This window comes from Mustelus asterias, chromosome 13 (assembly GCF_964213995.1).
Source record: "Mustelus asterias chromosome 13, sMusAst1.hap1.1, whole genome shotgun sequence".
Classification (NCBI taxonomy): domain Eukaryota; kingdom Metazoa; phylum Chordata; class Chondrichthyes; order Carcharhiniformes; family Triakidae; genus Mustelus; species Mustelus asterias.
Window position 1 is genome coordinate 10,164,213 of NC_135813.1, and position 18,171 is coordinate 10,182,383.

At 44.4% G+C, this 18,171-nt stretch overlaps 1 protein-coding gene across 2 annotated transcripts in view; it reads left to right on the forward strand.

Moving 5' to 3' along the window:
• Positions 1-18,171, forward strand: part of LOC144502414 (kelch-like protein 20) — a 44,131-nt gene that overhangs the window by 6,873 nt on the left and 19,087 nt on the right. For both annotated transcript variants that reach the window (XM_078226294.1, XM_078226293.1), the window contains exons 2-4: positions 1,689-2,260; positions 5,790-5,948; positions 8,057-8,151. In XM_078226294.1, coding sequence (XP_078082420.1) covers positions 1,697-2,260; positions 5,790-5,948; positions 8,057-8,151 — 818 coding nt within the window. In that variant the 5' untranslated portion in view covers positions 1,689-1,696. The remainder of the gene's footprint in view (positions 1-1,688; positions 2,261-5,789; positions 5,949-8,056; positions 8,152-18,171) is intronic.

Sequence of the window (18,171 nt, forward strand, 5' to 3'; positions counted from 1 at the left end):
AACTCAGTCCTAAATCTGCTTCCCCTTATTTTGAGGCCATGCCCCCTGGTTCTAGTTTCACCTGCCAGTGGAAACAACTTCCCTGCTTCTATCTTATCGATTCCCTTCATAATCTTATATGTTTCTATAAGATTTCCCCTCATTCTTCTGAATTCCAATGAGTATAGCCCCAGTCTACTCAGTCTCTCCTCATAAGCCAACCCTCTCAACTCCGGAATCAACCTAGTGAATCTCCTCTGCACCCCCTCCAGTGCCAGTATATCCTTTCTCAAGTAAGGAGACCAAAACTGTACACAGTACTCCAGGTGTGGCCTCACCAGCATTTTATACAGCTGCAACATAACCACCCTGTTTTTAAACTCCATCCCTCTGGCAATGAAGGACAAAGTTCCATTTGTCGTCTTAATTACCTGCTGCACCTGCAAACCAACTCCTTGAGATTCCTGCACAAGGATACCCAGGTCCCTCTGCACAGCAGCATGCTGCAACTTTTTACCATTTAAATAATAATCCATTTTGCTGCTGTTCCTACCAAAATGGATGACCTCACATTTACCAACATTGTACTCCATCTGCCAGACCCTTGCCCACTCACTTAGATTATCTATATCCCTTTGCAGACTTTCAGCATCCTCTGTACACTTTGCTCTGCACTCATCTTCGTGTCATCTGCGAATTTTGACATACTACACTTGGTCCCCAACTCCAAATCATTTATGTAAATCGTAAACAATTGCAGTCCCAACACTGATCCCTGAGGCACACCACTAGTCACTGATCGCCAACCAGAAAAACACCCATTTGCCTTCACTCTTTGCTTTCTGTTAGTTAACCAATCCTCTATCCATGCTAATACATTACCCGTAACACCATAATAGTTTCATGAAACTTTTTAATCTGCTTCTGTGTTTAGCGCTCGCACATGTATTTAGCTTTCACGTTTCATCTCTTACTCAAAATTAAGTTCTGCTTTTGGATAATTCTGGTTATCAGGGTGGCACGGTGACACAGTGGTTAGCACTGCTGCCTCACAGCGCCAGGGACCCAGGTTCAATTCCGGCCTTGGGTCACTGTCTGTGTGGAGTTTGCACATTCTCCCTGTGTCTGCGTGGGTTTCCTCCAGGTTTTGCGGTTTTCTCCCACAATCCAAAGATGTGCAAATTAGGTGGATTGGCCATGCTAAATTGCCTCTTAAGTTGGGGATTAGTGGGGTAAATACTTGGGGTTATGGGGATAAGGCCTGGGTGGGATGGTTGTCAGTGCAGGCTCGATGGGCCAAATGGCCTCCTTCCGCACTGTAGGAATTCTATGATTCTAAGAACCAGAACTGTCCTTGGGATGACAGATCATTCTCTTAACACTGTCTTAGGGATAGGTATTCAGACTAAATGCTTGCCCTCCTGATTAAATGATGTGGAGATGCCGGCGTTGGACTGGGGTAAACACAGTAAGAAGTTTAACAACACCAGGTTAAAGTCCAACAGGTTTATTTGGTAGCAAAAGCCAGCCACCAAATAAACCTGTTGGACTTTAACCTGGTGTTGTTAAACTCCTGATTAAAGCCAGGTTGTTGTGTGTTATACAGAGAGGGTTTAGCAGAGGCATCGTCAAAGTTGTCAATGGACAGGAGTTGATGAGTGTTGTACAGCACAATGCCCATATTGATGCATTATTTTCATCCTCTTCAGATATTTTCATGTCTCCAGTTGTGACGGGGATGGATGTGACCAGCCGATGTACAGCTGGCGATCCAAACCGGCTTCCCGAAGGCCTGCCTCAACCTGCGCGCATGCATTACGTTTCGGACAAACACCCCCGACTTACTCTGGATGCCATCAACCAGCTGAGGAGAAACCAGGGTCTGTGCGACGTTGTGCTTGTTGTCGGGCTGAAGAAAATCTATGCCCATCGAGTGGTGCTTGCAGCCTGCAGTCCGTATTTCCATGCAATGTTCACCAGTGAACTTGCAGAGAGTAGACAGACGGAAGTTCTGATTAGGGACATTGACGAGCATGCCATGGAGTTGCTCATTGAGTTTGCCTACACGTCCCAGATTATTGTGGAGGAGAACAATGTCCAGACTCTGCTGCCGGCCGCTTGCTTGTTGCAGCTGATTGAGATCCAAGAAACCTGCTGTGAATTTTTAAAACGACAGCTTGACCCTTCCAATTGTTTGGGAATTCGGGCATTTGCCGACACCCATGCTTGTCGGGAGTTGCTACGGGTAGCAGATAAATTCACACAACACAACTTCCAAGAGGTGAGAAATTATGCTTCTCTGTTTTGACCCTGTTTTTGAGTTTTTGAAAACTCAAATTTGTAATTTATAAAACTCAACGGCTGAGCTTTACAGCCTTAGTGGAATTTGAACATTTGAGACAAGTGTTCCATCCCTTCTCTCTCCTGCGGCCTCCTGATGGTAGTACTATGTCCTTGTTTTATCCTCATGCACTACTCATCGTGATGTAGGATCTTGGATATAAATGTAGCCAAATTTAAGAGTTAATATCAGCATTTGTGCTTAAATTCCAAATTGCAGAGTGTAATTAACAGTTTCCTTCTTCCTTCAGAGGGGCGGCACAGCGGTTAGCACTGCTGCCTCACAGTGCTAGGGACCCAGGTTTGATTCCCGGCGTGGGTCACTGTCTGTGTGGAGTTTGCACATTCTCCCCATGTCTGTGTCGGTTTCCTCCCACAGTCCAAAAATGTGCGGGTTAGGTGGATTGGCCGTGCTAAATTGCCCCTTAGTATCAGGGGGACTAGCTAGGGTAAATGCACGGGGGTTATGGGGATAGGGCCTGGGTGGGGTTGTGATCAGTGCAGACTCGATGGGCCAAATGGCCTCCTTCTGCACTGTAGGGATTCTATAATTCTGAGGTTTGTTACTGAACTGATTGTTTTCAAAACTACAGAAATATTAAGGCATCTCTGTCTCTTGCTGTTGTATTTTATACTTTGAAATGATTCCAGAGGGTAAACCATAGCAAAAGCCACATCTCTGCCACTTTCGTGTGACTCATCAGTTAATACTTTTCTTTAAAAAACTGGAAATAATTATTTCTCCTCCAATTTCCTTCACCTTCTGCATGGTCCTGAGAATGCAGAGGGCAGGTATACACACATTTTTTCGAATGATTTATTAAAGATAGTGGGGACGATTCTCCTAAAAAAAAAACAAGTTCTAAGTGCTGAATTCGGGGAAAACTGGTGTAAATCACGATTGGTTTTTTCAGAGGGAGTTCAGACTCGAATATCCTACACTCTGCGCAATGCAGAGGTCACCATAATGATTATCATTAAAAGCTCGGGGGTGGGGCCTATTCGCACCAGAGTCTGACTGTTCTGGGCCTCTGCTCATGCGCAGTGGCCCCGATCTGTCAGCCTGCAGTTTACAGTCCAGTTCAATCGCTGGCCAGTGCTTTTCGCCCCAATCGCTGGCCTCCCTCCAGCCCTGAATGATCCCAGTGACACCCTGCTCCCTTGACACTGTCCCATGCCCAGTGGGCAGTGCCAAGGTAACCCTGGGCATGGGCATTTTGTCCTTTGGGAGTGCCAGGGGGCACAGGCTGGCACTGCCAAGGGTGCAAAGTTTCTAGATATTTGAAAGTCCATTAAAGGCTGTTTTATGAACTGCAGCTTGGGAGGACAGATTTATCCAGAGATTAGGAATGATGGACATTGATCCTTCCTACTTCCTGTCATGGACACGTTGACGTCAGCTATAGCGCTGTGTTGCCTGAAATTGGCTATCCTAACACAAAGTTAGGAAATGAGCTTGATGCCACTGTGTATTCTGCAGCACATACTACAGTATGTGGTGTATTTATACATATACCAAATGATTAAAATTATATTGACATATAGGAGGGTAAGCAGCATCTAATTACATCTTTGTCAAACGCAGCAAGAGATTTATACTTTTTAAGAGTGTCAGTAATTATAACTTGTATCTGCAATTCATGTTCATCACACTTTGCCTGTCATACTGCCAGCCAAATTTGCCACTTCAACAGCCTGATGTGCTATCTTCTTGGACTTTGGTCCAAAAAGCAGACATTTGGCCTGTAATTGACTTCAGGAAGTCAAAACAATTGGACCTTGTCGGGGTCGGCAAAGTCCCTTAGTCGCAGAGTAATACATTGTGCATTGCACATGTACTGTCCTTGTCTCTTCTGACTTCCGTGACCATTGCCATGGTGATAGGTGTGTTGCGTGACGTGCATCCATCACGCTTCAATGTGTCGAACTTTGACAGTGCAGACTCGGTTGTTTTCATAAAAACACGAGCAAACCACCACTGGAGGTTCACCAGACTGATTCTTGCGAAGACAGGACTGTCGTATGAGGAGAGCTTGGGTCGACTGGGCCTGGATTCACTGGAATTCCAAAGAATGAGAGGGAATCTCATTGAAACGTATAAAATTCTGACAGCGCTGGACAGACTGGATACAGGGATGTTGTTTCCTCTGAGACCTGGACCTCCAATGGCCTAGTGGTATTATCGCCAGAGTATTAATCCAGAAACTCAGCTAATGTTCTGGGGACCCAGGTTTGATTCCCGCCACAGCAGATGGTGGAATTTGAATTCAATAAAAAATATCTGGAATTAAGAATCTACTGATGAGCATGAAACCATTGTTGTTAAAAACCCGTCTGGTTCACTAATGTCCTTTAGGGAAAGAAATCTGCCGCCCTTACCTGGTCTGGCTGACATGTGACTCCAGAGCCACAGCAATGTGGTTGACTCTCAACTGCCCTCCAAGGGCAACTAGGGATGGGCAATAAATGCTGGCCAGCCAGCGACGCCCATATCCCATGAATGAATAAAAAATCTGACTGGAGGGTTTAGAACAAGGGGGGGCGGTCACAGTTTCAGGATACGGGGTAGGCCATTTAGGACTGAGATGAGGGGAGACCTCTTCTTTCGGAGGGTGGTGAACCTGTAGAATATTTTACCACAAGAAGGCTGTGGAGGCACTGAATGTATTTAAGAAGGAAATAGATTTCTAGCTTGGGATTTTCCAGCCGCGCTCGCCCCAAGACCGGAAAATCCTGCCCAAGGTCAATGGATCTTTGCATGGTTGGTGTCCCGCCTGCGACGATTCCTGTGGTGGGTGGGATGGGAAAATTCCCCCTCCTAGGATCTAAAGGCATCAAGGAGTATGGGGAGAGTGTGGGATTATGGCGATGAGATAGAGGATCAGCCATGTTCATACTGAATGGTGGATCAAGCATGAAAGGCCAAATGGTCTAATTTCTTCTGTTTCTTGGTTGTGAGGTTTTAAGAAAAGTAAATATTTTGTGGGTTAATTGCTGAGCTGGACCTGGCATCTCACCAAGATGAGGAACTAAGGATTTGTCAATGACTGGCAAATGACTTCCAATAAAACGATTAGCCTGTGATTAATTTCAGGGTGTGCCAACTTAGAGAACTTTCCCACAGGCAGTACACTAGTGAAGCGCAGCTCTTGCTTTGAAGCAGGCCACTCTCCTGCCTATAAGGCAGGCTACGAAATCATGAACAGATCCCTCTGTCATTGACGCCAGTTGTAGTCCTGGTAATTATAATAACTTTCTATGTGAGCGGTCCAGGTTAATCACTGTCTCTATAAGCAGTTATATGTGAGTATACAAGGGCAGCTGTGGTACTCCACTCCGAGGATATCCTATTGCACTGGCATAATGGATCTGTGGCCATATTTCTTGTTGAAGTTTGACTGTTGTGGGAGCTGCTGTTTTTGATTGTTCAGCTTCAGAGTGAAATTGGATTTCTCAATCCTTTTGCCCAGGTGATGGAGAGTGAAGAGTTCATGCTGCTGCCCGCAAACCAAATGATTGATATCATTTCCAGCGATGAGTTGAATGTGCGAAGCGAGGAGCAGGTGTATAGTGCTGTCGTATCGTGGGTCAAGTACAACATTCCGGAGAGGAGGGGACAACTTGCACAGGTAACCAGAGAATGGGGAAAGTCAGGGACTAGATGGAAAAGTGGATTCGCTTGGTGTCCTTTCACCTCTGAGACCTGAGTTTGAATCGAGCTCTGATTAAAGGGACGAATGCCTACACAGTTTTAAGGACCAGTTGAAACCGGGGAGGAAATTGGTGTAGCAGTATTGTCGCTGGACTAGTAATCCAGAGATCCAAGGTAATGTTCTGGGGACCCGGGTTCGAATCCCACCATGGCAGATGGTGAAATTTTAATTCAGTAAAAAAAATCTGGAATTAAAAGGTGACCACAAAAGCATTGTCAATTGTCATAAAAACCCATCTGGTTCACTAATCTCCCTTTAGAGAAGGAAATCTGCCGTCTTTACCTGGTCTGGCCTAAATGTGACTCCAGACCCAGAGCAATGTGGTTGACTCTTAAATGCCCTCAGGGATGGGCAATAAATACTGGCCCAGCCGGCGACGCCCACACCCCATGAACAAATAATAAAAAACAGTTTGTCTTAGTCTAGCCCTCAATATTCTTGTGTTCAAATGGGGGAGGCGATGGCGTAGTGGTATTGTCATTGGACTAGTGACCCAACGTAATAATGCTCTGGTTCGAATTCCACCACTGCAGATGGTGAAATTTGAATTCAATAAATATCTGGAATCAAAAGGACCATGGAACCATTGTCATAAAAACCTGTCTGAGTTTTCTTCAGGGAAGGAAATCTGACGTCTTCAACTGGTCTGGCCTATGTGTGACTCCAAATCGACAGCCATGGCCTCTGAAATGGCCTGGCAAACCACAATTGGGGATTAAGTGTTGGCCCAGCCAGTGATGCCCACATCCCCTGAATGAATTTTTAAAATTGCAGAACGCCCATCAAATTTGGCATTAAATGATGACCTTGCACTGAACACGGTATAGATGGTGTGGGGAGTAGATGTCATGCCGTACGATAATGGATGCTTTATCCTTCATCCTACCATTGATGGAAGTGGTTACCATTCACAATGGGTGTCCAACATGGGAACCTGGTCTGGATTTTTTTCCAAACTAAGGCCCACTTACCTTGATGAGCATTTTTTTTAAAATCCGAAAAAATGTTTAGAACTGAAAATCATCCTGCAACTAGCAGCTGGATCTTTAGGATACGAGTAAAAATGTAGTGAAGCATCTAACTGGCTAAATTTATCTGCTAGATAGTTGCAAATATCTATCAAAGTCTTGGATTAAAGATCATAAACAGTGGAAACTATAATTGTCACATATTAAATCAATATTTAAAATCAAATTTTAAAGTAATATTCACCAAAGCTTAACTTGTGCTTACGGTCACTGTTCAGATAGTGACCACATTTAGTGTCAAAGGCTAATCAATAATAGGTGATTGGAAAGACTGGTTGTCTGAGCCCCCTGGCTACTTAATTACTTCTGTCCAAAACAATTTGAGATGTGTCAAAAAGATTAGGGATATTATGAGTTGGCATGAATGGTACTGAATACAAGAGATTGCAAGCTCAGTTTATTCCATAAAAGTTTATTATTTATCCCCTGAAGAAATGTTATTTTTCAACAGATGAAGAAATTCTATTTGAGTTCAGAGCTCTGACAGTTCAGATTCTCAATCTGTAATTATTACAGGTCAGTGAGTGACCCTAGCAGTTTCTATGGCAGCATTGTTTGCGCCCCATGACCTGAAACTTTTTTTTTGATGGATATTTACAGCCATCCATCTGCCCGAAATACTGAAATCCAAATGTTTGATAACCTGACGGGGCAAAGTCCACATCAGAATTGTGTAGCTAATTGACTTCTTGAGTACGGTTATAAAAATAAGACGACTGTGGTGAAATGGAGAGGATGCTGTTTGCGGGTTGGGGGTAAAACCTGTTCTTGGAGCACGTTTTTACACTCTGATTTGAGCTGGAACAATTTAGAGGGAGCAGAAGGAAAATGGAGCAATTCTCCATTCGTCAACACAGAAAACCTTTCAATTTGAATGCAGCAAAATGTCTGTGCTAAGAGTAAATCCTTCAGAGCTGCGTTTTGCAGTCTTCTAGTCTATACTTGCAACCAATCTGCAAGCTCTCTCATTACACTTTTTTGATTATTTTTCCCCAGGTCTTGCAACATGTCCGGTTGCCATTGCTGAGCCCTAAATTCCTGGTTGGCACGGTTGGAACTGATTCTTTGATCAAAAGTGATGAAATGTGCAGGTAGCGTGCTTACGTATACGTATGTCCATCATGCAGTGGACTGTGGGGCAGTGCTGTACGCAAGAGCATCTTACAAGCATGTTTTGTTTTACAGTCCTTCCCTTCTCTGCTGAAGAGTTGGGCATTTGTTTTGAGGTACAGTCCTGTGGAATCTTCCAAAGTGGATACCAGTAGCCTCTCTGACCGTGGGTAGCGCGGAACCTGATCTTGTCCTCGTCTGATGTCCACGGGGCACTTGCAGCAGACGCAATTACTTAGCATCAGAATAATAGTCCCAGCCAATTATTCTCTCTATCCTTTCCCACATGCTGAAAGCAAAGCAGCTCCTTCAGCCATTCCAGTTGAGAATTACTGACAATGCAAAGACCGGGTTTCAAACTTAATTGTATAAGGGGCTGATCTTAATATTCAATAGGCTTTGAATTTGATGATTTGCGCATCCTGATTTGAATGTTCAAGGCAAAATTTTACAATAATAGACTTTTCTGTTTCAATTCCCATCTATTTTTGAGGGTAGAACAGGAACTCTCTATCTTGCTGTTAGAATCTACCATTTACACTGCACCTGGTAGATCACTGTGAGATCCTATGTATGCTTAGCCATGTTTGCTTCAGTCTGTATAAAGACTTCATCTACACAAAGACTTCATTTTAAGATATTTCTGCCTATACAATTACATTTAAATGCTAGACTGTAGGGATTAACTAACACTGCTAACTTGATTACATTTTAAAACTCAGGAGGCATTTCCGCAGAAGGCTGTGGAGGCCAGGTCATTGAGTGTCTTTAAGACAGAGATAGACAGGTTCTTGATTAATAAGGGGATCAGGGGTTATGGGGATGAGAAACATATCAGCCATGATTGAATGGCGGAGCAGACTCGATGGGCCAAGTGGCCTAATTCTGCTCCTTTGAGTTATGGCATGCTGGGTTAGCTAAAAATTGACTGCATTTCTAAAGAGTACACAATGCAGGCAAAACAGGTTTTTCATATCAGCGGCTGCAAGGCTTGTTTTTCTAGAGAGAGCCTGCGAAGGACACAGTTGGGTTGCTTGAGGGTTACAAGGTAGCAAGGAATGAGCTTAAAAAAAGGGCTTAGGAGAGCTAGGAGGGGGCATGAGAAGTCCTTGGCGGGTCAGATCAAGGAAAACCCCAAGGCTTTTTACTCTTATGTGAGAAATAAAAGAATGACCAGGGTGAGGTTAGGGCCGGTCAAGGACAGTAGTGGGAACTTGTGCATGGAGTCAGAAGAGATAGGAGAGGCGATGAATGAATACTTTTATTCAGTGTTCACCAAGGAGAAGGGCCATGTTTTTGAGGATGAGAGTGTGATATAGACTAATAGGCTGGAGGAGGTAGATGTTCTGAGGGAAGATGTATTAGCAATTTTGAAAAACCTGAGGGTCGATAAGTCCCCTGGGCCAGATGGGATATATCCTAGGATTCTTTGGGAGGCAAGGGATGAGATTGCAGAGCCTTTGGCTTTGATCTTTGGGTCCTCACTGTCCACGGGGATAGTGCCAGAGGACTGGAGAGTGGCGAATGTTGTTCCTCTGTTCAAGAAAGGAAATAAGAATGACCCTGGTAATTATAGGCCAGTTAGTCTTACTTTGGTGATCGGTAAGTTAATGGAAAAGGTCCTGAGGGATAGGATTTGTGACCATTTGGAAAGATGCAGCTTAATCCGGGATAGTCAACACGGATTCGTGAAGGGTAAGTCTTGCCTCACAAATTTGATTGAATTCTTTGAGGAGGTAACTAAGTGTGTTGATGAAGGTAGAGCAGTTGATGTCGTATACATGGATTTTAGTAAGGTGTTTGATAAGGTTCCCCATGGTCGGCTCATGATGAAAGTAAGGAGGTGTGGGATAGAGGGAAATTTGGCCGATTGGATAGGTAACTGGCTATCCCATAGAAGACAGAGGGTGGTGGTGGATGGAAAATTTTCAGACTGGAGACCAGTTACCAGCGGTGTACCACAGGGATCAGTGCTGGGTCCTCTGCTATTTGTGATTTTTATCAATGACTTGGAGGAGGGGGCTGAAGGGTGGATCAGTAAATTTGCTGATGACACCAAGATTGGTGGAGTAGTGGATGAGGTGGAGGGCTGTTGTAGGCTGCAAAGAGACATTGAGAGGATGCAAAGCTGGGCTGAAAAATGGCAGATGGAGTTTAACCCTGATAAATGTGAGGTGATTCATTTTGGTAGGACTAATTTAAATGTGGATTACAGGGTCAACGGCAGGGTTCTGAGGAATGTGGAGGAACAGAGAGAGATCTTGGGGTTCATATCCACAGATCTCTGAAGGTTGCCACTCAAGTGGATAGAGCCGTGAAGAAGGCCTAGAGTGTGTTAGCTTTTATTAACAGGGGATTTGAGTTTAAGAGCCATGGGGTTATGCTACAACTGTACTGGACCTTGGTGAGACCATGTTTGGAATATTATGTGCAGTTCTGGTCACCTCACTATAAGAAGGATGTGGAAGCATTGGAGAGAGTGTAGAGGAGATGTACCAGGATGCTGCCTGTTTTGGAGGGTAGGTCTTATGAGGAAAGGTTGAGGGAGCTGGGGCTTTTCTCTTTGGAGCAGAAGAGGATGAGAGGCGACTTAATAGAGGTTTATAAGATGATGAGGGGAATAGATAGAGTGGACTTTCAGAGACTATTTCCTCGGGTGGATGTAGCTGTTACTAGGGGGCATAACTATAGGGTTCATGGTGGGAGATGTAGGAGGGATGTCCGAGCTAGGTTCTTTACTCAGAGAGTGGTTGGGGTGTGGAATGGACTGCCTGCTGTGATAGTGGAGTCGGACCCTTTAGGAACTTTCAAGCGGTTATTAGATAGGCACATGGAGCACACCAGAATAATAGGGAGTAGGATAGCTTGATCTTGGTTTCAGACAAAGCTCGGCACAACATCGAGGGCCGAAGGGCCTGTTCTGTGCTGTACTGTTCTATGTTCTATAAACAGTGGCACACACTGTTAGCCTTTTGATTACTGAGGGAATATGCATGTTCATTGATTTTTATTTTTAAACAAACCACAACTTAATTGCAAATAGTGTGATAGCTCTCCACTAAATATGTTACATCATTACACGAACAAGTAAATCTGCTATTGTTTTTCCTGAAATCACTAAAATACATTTTTAGTACGATAAAAATATGTTGTCTATAAAACAGTAATGCGGTAGCTGTCAGGATAAGAGATTTTTATGCCTTTTTAGTTATTTATTTATTAGTGTCACAAGTAACACTGCAATGAAGTTACTGTGAAAATCCACTCGTCGCCACACCCGGCGCCTGTTCGGATACACTGAGTGGGAATTTAGCATGGCCAGTGCACCTAGCCAGTGCGTCTTTCAGACTGAGAGGGGAAACCAGAGCACCCGGAGGAAACCCACGCAGACACAGGGAGACCGTGCAGACTCTGCACAGACAGTGATCCAAGCTGGGAATCGAACCCAGGTCCCTGGCGCTGTGAGACAGCAGTGCTATGTTGATGGCAAATTTTGGTACCATGGAATCATTTCCAGAATGTCAGGGGTTAATAATACCACCACATTTTCTGCATAATCTGGCTGTTCACATGAGGAGGGATAAGTCTGGCATCGATAGGATCATAGTGTTTACTGCCAAGCTCCTCTTACTCATTTTAGCACCAACATCACCTTGCAGTTCTCAATAAAGTATTTTTGAACCTGTTATGTGATAAGCCTCTTGCCACATTTGTGTCAATTAGATGATCTGTCAGCATTTATTTTTGTTTCAGTCTCTATAGGGTGGCTTGGCATGGTAAATTAAACCCCTGGTTTCTTTTGGTTGACACCAGCTGGTCTGATGATTTCTGCAACTCTCTGGTAGCTTTAACCATAGTGTTTCTAGGGGGAAGTGGTTCTCCTTTGGAGGCTTGAGTTAGGGCAGTTTAATATCTGAATGAAGACATCTTAAAGGGAAAGAAAATATACGGAGTAACAGCCCTGTTCGCAAAGCTGTGACATTTCAGCCACACGGTAATCGTACAATAATAGGGCGGCACGGTGGCACTGCTGCCTCACAGCGCCAGGGACCCGGGTTCAATTCCAGCCTCGGCTAACTGTCTGTGTGGAGTTTGCACATCTCCCTGTGTCGGCATGGGTTTCCTCCCAAAGTCCAAAGATGTGCAGATTCGGTGGTGTGGCCATGCTAAATTTCCCCTTGGTGCCCCAATATGTGTCGGTTAGATGGGTTAGCCATGGTAAATGTGCGGGGTTAGGGCTGGGGAGAGGGTATGGATAGGCACTCTGTCAGAGAGTCAGTGCAGATCCAATAGGCTGAATGGCCTCCTGCACTGTAGGGATTCTATGAATTCACAAATTATTGCTGAAAAATAGACACGTTTATAAGACATAAGCGAGCCACAAATGCGAGCCTGACTGATAATAAGTTAATTTCCAGCATAATTTGTTTTTAGCACAATCAGGATTGTTCAGTAGGTGTTGTTCAATTGTGGAATCATATCTAGCATTGGACACTCTGTTCTGAGTTTTGAAACTATGGCTGGTTAGCTATAGTCAGTACTTTGCCTGTTGTGAACAGCCAAAGGGATGTGCTGTTTGATACAATCCCCCAATTGTTGGGATATACATACCTGACATTGCACCGGCATTGGAATTCATCCACTACTTTACTCATTTGTGTGGTAGGCAGAATGTGTTTTTGGCTAGGTGGCAGCATCCTGTTCATGGCGAATATCACTCGCGTCACAGCAGCAGGCTGAAACGGCTGGCTTCACCTGTTGCTCAAATTTTTGAGACACCTTGCCCTCCCAGGGCAACGTGAGATAGACTGAAAGCGGAAACCTTGGTTTCGTGAGTCTGTGAGACTCGAGCAATGAACTGATCAGAGTAACCGTTATCATAGACTCATAGAGGTTTACAGCATGGAAACAAGCCCTTCGGCCCAACTTGTCCATGGCGCCCCTTTTTTAACCACTAAGCTAGTCCCAATTGCCCCCGTTTGGCCCATATCCCTCTTACCCATGTAACTGTCCAAATGCTTTTTGAAAGACACAATTTTATACCCACCTCTACTATTACCTCTGGCAGCTCGTTCCAGACACTCACCACCCTCTGAGTGGAAAACAAATTGCCCCTCTGGACCCTTTTATGTGTCATAGAAGAATCATAGAAACCCTACAGTGCAGAAAGAGGCCATTTGGCCCATCGAGTCTGCTCCGACCACAATCCCACCCAGGCCCTACCCCCATATCCCTACATATTTTACCCGCTAATCCCTCTAACCTACGCATCTCAGAACACTAAGGGGCAATTTTAGCATGGCCAATCAACCTAATCCGCACATCTTTGGACTGTGGGAGGAAACTGGAGGAAACTCACGCTGACACGAGGAGAATGTGCAAACTCCACACAGACAGTGACCCAAGCCGGGAATCGAACCCAGGTCCCTGGAGCTATGAAGCAGCAGTGCTAACCACTGTGCTACTGTGCCGCCCAGTGTATCTCCCCTCTCACCTTAAACCTATGACGTCTGGTTTTAGTCTCCCTTACCTTTGGAAAAAGGTGTTGACAATCTAGTTGATCTATGCCTGTCATTATTTTATAGACGTGCAGGATAGCTTTAGAATAGAATAGGATTCCTACAGTGCAGAAGGAGGCCATTCGGCCCATCGAGTCTGCACCGACCACAATCCCACCCAGCCCCTATCCCTGTAGCCCCATGTATTTACCCTGCTAATCCCGCTGACACTAAGTGGCAATTTAGCATGCCCAATCAACCTGACCCGCACATCTTTGGACTGTGGGAGGAAACGCACGCAGACATGGGGAGAATGTGCAAACTCCACACACACTGACCCAAGCTGGGAATCGAACCGGGGTCCCTGATGCTGTGAGGCAGCAGTGCTAACCACTACGCTACCATGCCACCCCTTTTTATAAATACACCTTTTTTTTGGCAGTAAGCTTATACTGTAAGCAAATGGCTCAGGGCCCTATTGTCAAGGTTGTCAATAGGGTTAGTCTGGTAATGTGTGGAACTGTAGGAATCACAGTGCATATATTGACCAGTGAAGGTAGGCTTGAGTAGACCGTCGTACAGAATCCTTTTGGGAGCTCAGCTTCCTGCTCCATTTCAAAGGTGAATTTGAGCGCATGTTGGAAGCCTGTTAAGGAAATCAATCTCTTCTCATGCAGTATAAATTGATGTTCCCTTTGATATTTGGCATTCTTGCGAATCTGTCCTGATGAGTGCAAGACAAAATGCTTTGACAGCATGTCTCCTTTTTGCCCCCTCCCCCAAGTTCTGTACTACCAAGTGAATAATTCATAAATTATCAGCAGATAAACTCTTGCCCTCCAGTCAGTTGTAAGAAAATAAAATGATAGCCCTGTCACTGTGATTTGATCAGTTGCTGAAATGTGACGACGGTTCGAGAGCAGGATCAATCTATTTTGGCTTCTCCCATCACGAATTGCAGCAGAAACTGCCAAAGTTGTGAAAATCCCATTCACGGGAACTGCTCGTCTTATAATTCCAAAGATGAATTTATCAGTGACCTCCAACAACCTATAATTATTGCCTGTATCTAGGTAACAATTTAAAGATTTGATATGACTTGATTTTCGACTGCCCACAATTGTGTTTACTTAGGCATTGCTTAATATGCACTCTTGCTGCTTTTCATAGAATCCCTACAGTACAGAAGGAGGCCATTCGGCCCATTGAGTCTGTACCAACCACATTCCACCCAGACCCTATTGCCATAACCCCACATATTTACTCTGTTAATCCCCCTGACGCTAGGGGGATCACACGGATGATCCCAGGAATGGTAGGCCTGACATACGATGAACGTCTGAGGATCGTGGGATTATATTCATTGGAGTTTAGGAGGTTGAGGGGAGATCTAATAGAAACTTACAAGATAATGAACGGCTTAGATAGGATGGACGTAGGGAAGTTGTTTCCATTAGCAGGGGAGACTAGGACGCGGGGGCACAGCCTTAGAATAAAAGGGAGTCACTTTAGAACAGAGATGAGGAGAAATTTCTTCAGCCAGAGAGTGGTAGGTCTGTGGAATTCATTGCCACAGAGGGCTGTGGAGGCCGAGACGTTGAGCGTCTTCAAGACAGAAATTGATAAATTCTTGATTTCTCGAGGAATTAAGGGCTATGGGGAGAGAGCGGGTAAATGGAGTTGAAATCAACCATGATTGAATGGTGGAGTGGACTCGATGGGCCGAATGGCCTTACTTCCGCTCCTATGTCTTATGGTCTTATAGGGTCAATTTAGCATGGCCAATCAACCTAACCCGCACACCTTTGGACTGAGGATGCAAACCGGAGCACCTGGAGTAAATGCACGCAGACACGGGGAGTACATGCAAACTCTACACAGACAGTGACCCAAGGCTGGAATTGAACCCAAGTCCCTGGCACTGAGGCAGCAGTGCTAACCACCATGCTGCCCAGTGGCACAGTGGTTAGCACTGCTGCCTCTAAGCACCAGGGACCTGGGTTCGATTCCCGGCTTGGGTCACTGCCTGTGTAGAGTTTGCACTTTCTCCCCATGTCTGTGAGGATTTACTCCGGGTACTCCGGTTTCCTCCCACAGTTTGAAAGACGCGCTAGTAAGGTGCATTGGCCGTGCTAAATTCTCCCTCAGTGCGCCCTAACAGACGCCGGAGTGTGGTGACTAGGGGATTTTCACAGTAACTTCATTGCAGGGTTAATGCAAGCCTACTTGTGAACCTAATAAATAAACTTTAAACTCAATAGTCCTGATTTTGCAGTTATTTATCGGCTTAGCGTGGTACTTTCCTTACTACTTTTAAACGCAATATTGCAACAGAGTCATTGTTGAGTTTCAACATTTTTTTATAAGCTCGACCTTGAATTTAACCTATTTTATTAACTTTTTTTTTCAAATAGTTCTATACCAGTCTTGTATGGCCTTTTCTGATGTCTTGTATTTGCAATGATCATCACCAATCAACTCGAGAGACTTGTAGAAAATCATTATTCTAATAGGTGTTCCTGAAGTGATTTAATGGGCCACAATATCCTGGCTCCTCAGCATTGCATTTGGGAAGTACCCCAAAGATGTGCTGGGGTATCTCCCTCTGAGAAGTTCCCACGTAAGGGTTTACCCAGCTGTTGTCCAGAAGGGCTGACCTCTCCTGAGCAGTTGTGCCGGGTTGGGAACCATCTGACAAAGTGATTTTAAATCGCTAACTTGGGATGGTTTTATGAGTTTTACACTAACAGTTACTCCTGAAAGTGTTGGAAGGGTTAAAAAGCACTTCTAACTTCAGAGGAAGTATCTTAAAGACCCAGCCCAAAGCCCAGATGGGACAAACCTCCTCTTTTCTCTCTCCTGCCCCCCCCCCCCCCCCCCCCCCCCGGTGACCCCACGATGTCTGAACCCCCTCCTTTGAAACCAGTGCCGTAAAACGGGACATGTCCTTCTTCGCTGCGCTCCTTTTACACCTCGCAGCTGGGGGTGAGCTTTCAAGTCTCACCCAGCCTGAGTGAGGAGGTTAGGCGTGACAGGGGGCTTTAGCATTCCAGCGAAGGTAAGGCATTAAGGAGTGACGATCCACCGATGATTGCCACTCCGAGGGAGGTACAGGACATTACAGTTTTTCGCGTCTGTCAATTTTGCAGTGTGCTGCACACTGAGTGTAAACTTTCTGAGCATTTTAAAAATAATGTACAAAAATAATGTGGCAGGAATTTGAAAACTGCTAAAGAAGTATAATTGTGCACTGTTCACACCTCAAAGATATAAATGTTATACTTTTTTCTTGACTTATTAAATTCTAATTTGGACAGAATACTATTGGTGAAAAATGAAATCAAAGTTGATGCCTTACAGAGGCTGTATGTAACAGAACTATCATCAGCTCGAGTACACATTGTCATACCTGCACTCAACACCGTGTTTGCGTATGAGAAAAGTAAGTGCTCAGCTGAAATGTGACTCTGGATGTTCTGTAGTCTGGCAATGTGTTTGGTATTTATCGTCGAATACTGATGTTTCACTTAAAACCCTGTGCTGTGCGCCATTGGTGGAAAATCGCCAAGCAGCGCAGGATTTCTGCATCGAGGATCTTAAAATGATTTTTTTTTTTTGCTTTTAAAGTACATGGAATTTCTGACTGATGTTCTCGAGGAGGTCAGTGCACTGATGACCTAAGGTTTTCCCTTCGTGAAGCATCAGTTCTCCGAAGCAGTGCATTTAATAACATTTACCTCTTGCCAAGTACTTTTAAATCTCCAACTTAAGCTTGTAGGAAGGGGGAAGTAACCTGCCAGTGTAAACATTTCTATTCTCCTTCCCCTCTATACAGAAACAGTTATGTGCACGCTAGCACGTTGCGCACAAGTCTCTAAATATTTATGGCAATGCATTAATTATCATGCAGTGATTCTGAGTCAAATATGATGTCTAGTTTGGAATCACTGAATAACTGATGCGTTTTTTTGAAAGAAATAACCGCACAATAATGGTTCGGTCTAATTATATTCATGTGTTAAAAATCTGTTTACTATTGCAGTTTCCATATTTTTTTATGACTGTTTTGACATTGGGTTGCTATTTGCTTTTATAGACCTGCTTGAGATACATGATCCATTTAGTCCTGCACTGATTCGTAGAAGCCTGTGGTCAGAGTTAGAATGAAGCGCAGCCTGGTGTCCCAAATGTTCCATTCCATATTTATTTTATTTGTGTGTTTATCAATGGCTCAGTGCTCTTGAGAGGAGAGCAGACGCCCAAGAGATTTGCTTAAAGCAAAAATTAGGCTACTGTGACCCCCCAGGAAGCTTTTCAGTTGTCGTCTTGGCTTTTGTACTCCATGTCAAGAGTATTTATTGCCATCACCTCTGCTTAATGCATGCACATTTTATATCTGCATTTGTCATTAATAATAAGATCAAGTATGCATGTACAAGAAGTTCATGGTTCCAGCCCTTTAGAGTTAAGATTTTACATTTGAAGATGCAACTTGTTATCTTT